The 6,000-nt window shown below is 39.5% G+C and overlaps 1 protein-coding gene across 2 annotated transcripts in view; it reads right to left on the reverse strand.

Annotated features, from left to right (window-relative positions):
* Positions 1-2,512, reverse strand: part of SYT1 (synaptotagmin 1) — a 160,979-nt gene extending 158,467 nt beyond the window's left edge. For both annotated transcript variants that reach the window (XM_075274373.1, XM_075274371.1), the window contains exon 1: positions 2,344-2,512. In XM_075274373.1, the coding sequence (XP_075130474.1) occupies positions 2,344-2,497 (154 nt within the window). In that variant the 5' untranslated portion in view covers positions 2,498-2,512. The remainder of the gene's footprint in view (positions 1-2,343) is intronic.
* Positions 2,513-6,000: the final 3,488 nt, after the last annotated feature.

Below are 6,000 nucleotides of genomic sequence, written 5' to 3' on the forward strand. Positions count from 1 at the left end.
GGGAAACATCTCAACATAACAAAGTATTCAATTAATAAAATATGCACCCAAATATACATTTATCTAAATGGAGCCAAGATCTTCCATACCGACTTGTATTGTAGTTATCATAGTGTCATTTTACAATCCAACCACATCAGATTTTTGCAATTAGTTTTGCTTTTGTTGAACACAACAGGGTTTTCCTTTGCTTAATTAATTGTTAGGGGAGTTAATGAAATGGTAGAGACAGTAGACACTGACAGTTTGTTAACTTTAATGATCTAAAGTAGGCCAGTGAGAAATAAATACCAAGAAAGATAAAAAGAGACATATTCCAAACAGTGCGGCTTTATGTACAGTGTGGCATCACCGTCTATACTTTATAGTAATAAAATGCCAATGATGGTTTGTCCTTGCTGGACTCTGAACGTGTCTCTGTTAATGACAAGCAAGCTATGGTGATCATAACACCTCTCTTCCTGCAAAGGGGAATTTTATGTGACACAGAAAAGCTGTTTGCTATCAATTCTGCAAACATGACATCTGCCAGATTGCCAAGATCCATCTCAGGGATGAAAATCAATTAATATTCTAATTTATCTGTCATTATTGGTCACAGTGCATTATTCATCCCAATTTAGAGTCCTACATGATTATTTTTGAAAGACATACGTGGTAATATTTTCTCACTTCATATTTCATCAATACATAGTGTGATTTACTAAAATGTGGAATATCTCTTAGCCCCAAACTGTGAAGACGTATCTTATGTGATAAGGACAGTCATGTATACAGTCTACATAACCACACATGATGAATTATAATAACCGTAAGTAATCTTTTAGCCATGCTTTGAATCACTTTTAGTAAGGGTCATATTCATTTAGCTTATCTTTATTTGGATGTGTTATATCCAGTCTTATGTGATATATAGATTTTAGTGTGTTTTGTCATTCCCCCTATCAGTCTTTCCGGTCTTCACCGCAGTGGACACTGGTTATATTTTATACTCGTTCCCATTGTTAGTGTTGTTTGTGCTCATGTGTCGTCTCTTTTATGTATTTTTATTATTTTTATATTATTTCAATGAATATTTATGGTTTATGGATAATTGCTTTTGCTAATTTCTTTTTTTGGTTGGTTGCTGTAATGTGGGGAGCTTATTGCTGTTATGTATTGTTGGGGTGTTAGTTATTTATAAAGGAACCTCCAGATGCATAGATCTAATATCCTTGTGCTTTTTTCGTAAATTAGGTGCATGAAAATATGGCTAAAGCCTAGTTTACATCTGAGTTCGGTATTCCGTTTGGGGAGTGTGCTTGGGGACCCCCTGAGTGAAATACCGAACACATTAACAAACAGTGAGTAATGAACTGACACTGACCCCATAGACTAAAATGGGGTCTGTGTGTTTTCTGGACGGTGTCCGCACGAATCATATGGAGACAAAAGTACTTCTCTTTCGTGTGGCCACTGCATGGAAAACACACAGACTCCATTTTAGTCTGTGGGGTTAGTGTGGTTTCACTGTTCACTAGAGTTGATTCAAATACTAGATTTGAATACCTAGCTCCATAGGAATGCAAGTTAGTGACTGGCGCCGCCGGCCGGTGCTTAACCCCTTGCTGTATGGCCACTCCCATGCATTCCTATGGGAGCGAGGTATTTGAAACTCTAGTTTCGAATACTATTCGCTCATCTCTACCGTTCACCATTTTTTAATGCTTTCCGTATTTCGTTTGGGGAGTCCCCAAGTGGACTCCCCTAACAGAATACCGAACACAGATGTGAACCAGGCCTCAGAAAAAAGGCGCACATCTAAAATGGAGCACAAAAGAGATACAAATAATAAAGTTCCACTACTGTGTTTTGGTAGACTAAAATACTCCTCCCTGCTCTCAGTTACTTCATTGACAATAAGAATACGGAGTAGTGCCTCAGACTACAGAAGCAAAGTAACTTGTTGACATATTAAAGAAATGAAGAGGGGATTGTGAATCAGCGGAACCACATTAGGAAGGAGGACACCTGCTATATAATTTAGCATCAACTACTATCTAAAACATAATATTGTCCCTGTGTAACTTTAATAAATATAAGAAAATTCTAAATATCTCAGATTCTAGATTATTACCAGGAGATATGATTTGCATTATAATGAAAAAATAGATTATTCGAATCCATCAAATGCATTATGTTCATATGACATTAGTGAAACCAGAAAGTTGAACAAAAACTGTAGCTATGCTGAAAGCTCATTCCGAGCATATTATAATAAAAAGTGAATTACTGGTCTAATGGTATGGTATAATGTTATTATTAGTCATAAAAAAATGCATGCTTCCCATTTGCTTTACTTACAGGGAATTTTATTCAGCTCATTCATGAACTTCTCTTTGAGCTTTGAAAAGTGATTATCTTTCCCATCGCTTGGAGCCGCGGTTCCTGTGTCATTCCCCCCTGATGCAGGTGCGACAACTGTTGTTTGGGGCGCTGTCATTGGCTGGGACTTCATCTTGGCCCTAAGGAACTGGGAAACAGATGAAATAACAAGAAAGATATTATTTCAATGGATTCAATATGAAATCATCAAAAGCTGCATCTGCAGTGCACCTGCTCACTAAATAAATATTACTCCACTTGTGCATTCATTTCAGTGTGCTTCATGTAATATTTAACAAGGTACAAAAACATTTCCCTATCTCGCAGGTGATATTATAGTCACATAATTGATATCATGTAATATGAAGTGGATTATTGATAGATAAAAGGCAGTTATTTATCACTGTAACAAAAGAGGAAACATACGGCATTCGCTATATGTCCTTCTCTTTTGTGTATCACCTAACAACATTGTTAGCACTTCTATATGAAAACCAAAGCTTTCCCATTATCATTTATTGTGTATCTCCATAATGTGCCTTCTTTGTTTAGCAGAGTCTCAATATGTCGATTATTGCTTAGAATATACGCTGTAAGACCTGGGTGACATGATCAATCATCTCTTCTGCAGTTGTGTCTACAGATCTGATATTTACTATAGCAAGTGGATGGCTAAAGCTGCAGATCTTTTAGTTTCCATTCTTTAGCTTACATGACCGATATTTTATAGTATAGATAAATAATGAATATGTATTACGCCATCTCAATCTCTTATGTTAAAAATTGCCTCTTAAATTTGATACACCCATAGTTCACGGGATGCCCTTTCCCTCCTCTAGTGAAGCCCCAATCATTTTGCAGAACCACAAAAAGTCACTCATTTTTTGGGTTTCCACAAATATTTGCACCTTTTTGGCATAGTCAGATTGTACATTTCCCTCTTGCCTTCTTTTATTACTAAATGAACATTTCTCCCCTATCCTGCCCAAATCATTATTCATGCGGGCATCATGGTGGCTCAGTGGTTAGCACTGCAGCCTTGCAGTGCTGGAGTCCTGGGTTTGAATCCTGCCAGGGACAACATCTGCAAGGAGTTTATATGTTCTCCCCGTGTTTGCGTGGGTTTCCTCCGGGTACTCCGGCTTCCTCCCACACACCAAAGACATACTGATAGGGATAGTAGATTGTGAGCCCTATATGGGACAGTGACTGACAATATCTGTAAAGCGCTGCGGAATATGATGGCGCTATATAAGTAAGCATAATAAATAAATAATTTAAAGAAGTTTTCTTAGCTTAGAAAAAGGTCAGCCATTTTTCCAAAAACATTATCACTCATGCTAATGTTGGAGGTGAAAACAGGGTTCCTGTAGACACAGCCACTCTCCAGTAGCTCCAAATGGCTCATTTGCAGGCACATTAAAAGTTGATTTTGGCAACAGCAAAAACGCACAATGGCACAAAAGAATCTATAGTATGACCACTATGTCACTAACAGCCTGTACAATGGCATATAAGTGGTGTAGAATACATTTTGATGGTGGCAGACTTTCTTTTAATACAAGGGTATATGTTATGATCAAAGAGTTGAGAGTGTTAGCTCCATTTATTCCCATCCATTTTTCCCATTAGGGATGTGAACCTGCTCATGACTCCCAAGGTGATGCTTAAAACACTAGTATACAAAGAAAGGATGTAACCATGTGGATGGATGTGAGGGCATGAACCACAACCAGGTAATAGCCTTCCATTTCACATAATTGACATGCATTGCAATAGCTCATGTGAATATGATATTCAAGGAGTACAGACTGCATAAAACTGAACCTGAGGCTGCAGCATTTCAACAATAACCTGATACTAGGTACAGTAATTCCTTGTAATATAATTCTTGAACACAATAGATAAAGTTGTTTCAAGCCAGAGTTTCACTTTACACAAGATTAAAAAAGAGATGCAGCTGAAAAACAGGGTTTTCTGGAGTTTTTAAACAAACTTTTGTTCTTTTGTGACATATCCAGCCTAAGGAAAATAGAAAAAAATGAAAAAGGAGAGAATCTAATTATAATCTGCAGCTCCTTGGAGAAAGACATATTTGTCTGTGGTATGGAAGTACTGTGTGATGATTTGCTAGAGGGATACAGTGTTATTGAAAGGTTTCAGATAAGGTCAAAGTGCACCATATTATATAAATTTGCCTGGAGGAAGCAAAGAGAAAGGTAGACTGAAGAGAACATCAGGTTACAAAGAATGATGTCAGACATAGGTTGTTCAGGTCCAGAACAATGTTAAGAATAAAAATTATTGCTAAAGGTTAACAAGGGTATGTTTACCACTCACAAAAGTCTTCAAAATCTATAGTGCATCTTGTAACTCTCCAGTACAAAATCAGACTATATTTCAGAGACTTTTTCTCAATACATCAGATTTTGTGTTTAGTCAAGTGTATTACATCAGCTATTTCCTTTAGACCAGTGGTTCTCAACCTTTCTAATGCCGTGACCCCGCAATACAGTTCCTCATCTTGCCGTGACCCCAAACCAAAAAATAATTTTGTTGGCTACTTCATAACTGTACGGGCTAGTTCACATAGGGGATTCACACGGATTTATAGCGGATTTAGGCACCGAGAGTGACGCAGAGAGCTGCGTCACTCTCGGGTCAAAACACGCTTGCCACGACTGTCGCGGCTTCCCCCCCGGAGTCGGCTCAAATGAATGGGCCAACCCTCGAGGTTGCTGCCACCAGGCGGACGCCGTGGCTCACCGAGCCGCGGAATCCGCCTGAAGAAAGGGCAGCCTGCTTTCTTTTTCTGTGAGCGGCAGCATGCCGCTCATGCAAAAAACAAGCCTGGCGGTCTAAATAGACCGCCATTGTGAGGGGGCGGATTATGACGTGGATTTCGTGGCATAATCTGCCCCCTGTGTAAACGGGCCTTAATTTTGCTACAGTTATGATTCAGAATGTAAATACCTGATATGCATTATGTATTCTCATTGCTACAAATCAAACATCATTTAAACATAGTGATTAATCACAAAAGCTCTCTTCCACTAAATCTGCTGAACCCCACTATCATACTCACACACAGCCTGTACCCCACTATCATACTCACACACAGCCTGAACCCCCTATCATGCTCACACACAGCCTGAACCCCTCTATCATACACACAGCCTGAACCCCACTATCATGCTCACACACAGCCTGCACCCCTCTATCATACTCACACACAGCCTGAACCCCTCTATCATACTCACACACAGCCTGAACCCCTCTATCATACTCACACACAGCCTGAACCCCTCTATCATACTCACACACAGCCTGCACCCCTCTATCATACTCACACACAGCCTGAACCCCTCTATTATACTCACACACAGCCTGAACCCCTCTATCATACTCACACACAGCCTGTACCCCACTATCATACTCACACACAGTCTGAACCCCTCTATCATACTCACACACAGCCTGTACCCCACTATCATACTCACACACAGCCTGTACCCCTCTATCATACACACAGCCTGAACCCCTCTATCATACACACAGCCTGAACCCCCCTATCATACTCACACACAGCCTGAACCCCTCTATCATGCTCACACACAGCCTGAACCCCTCTATCAT

The sequence above is a fragment of the Leptodactylus fuscus genome, chromosome 5 (genome assembly GCF_031893055.1).
Source record: "Leptodactylus fuscus isolate aLepFus1 chromosome 5, aLepFus1.hap2, whole genome shotgun sequence".
Taxonomy (NCBI): Eukaryota; Metazoa; Chordata; class Amphibia; order Anura; family Leptodactylidae; genus Leptodactylus; species Leptodactylus fuscus.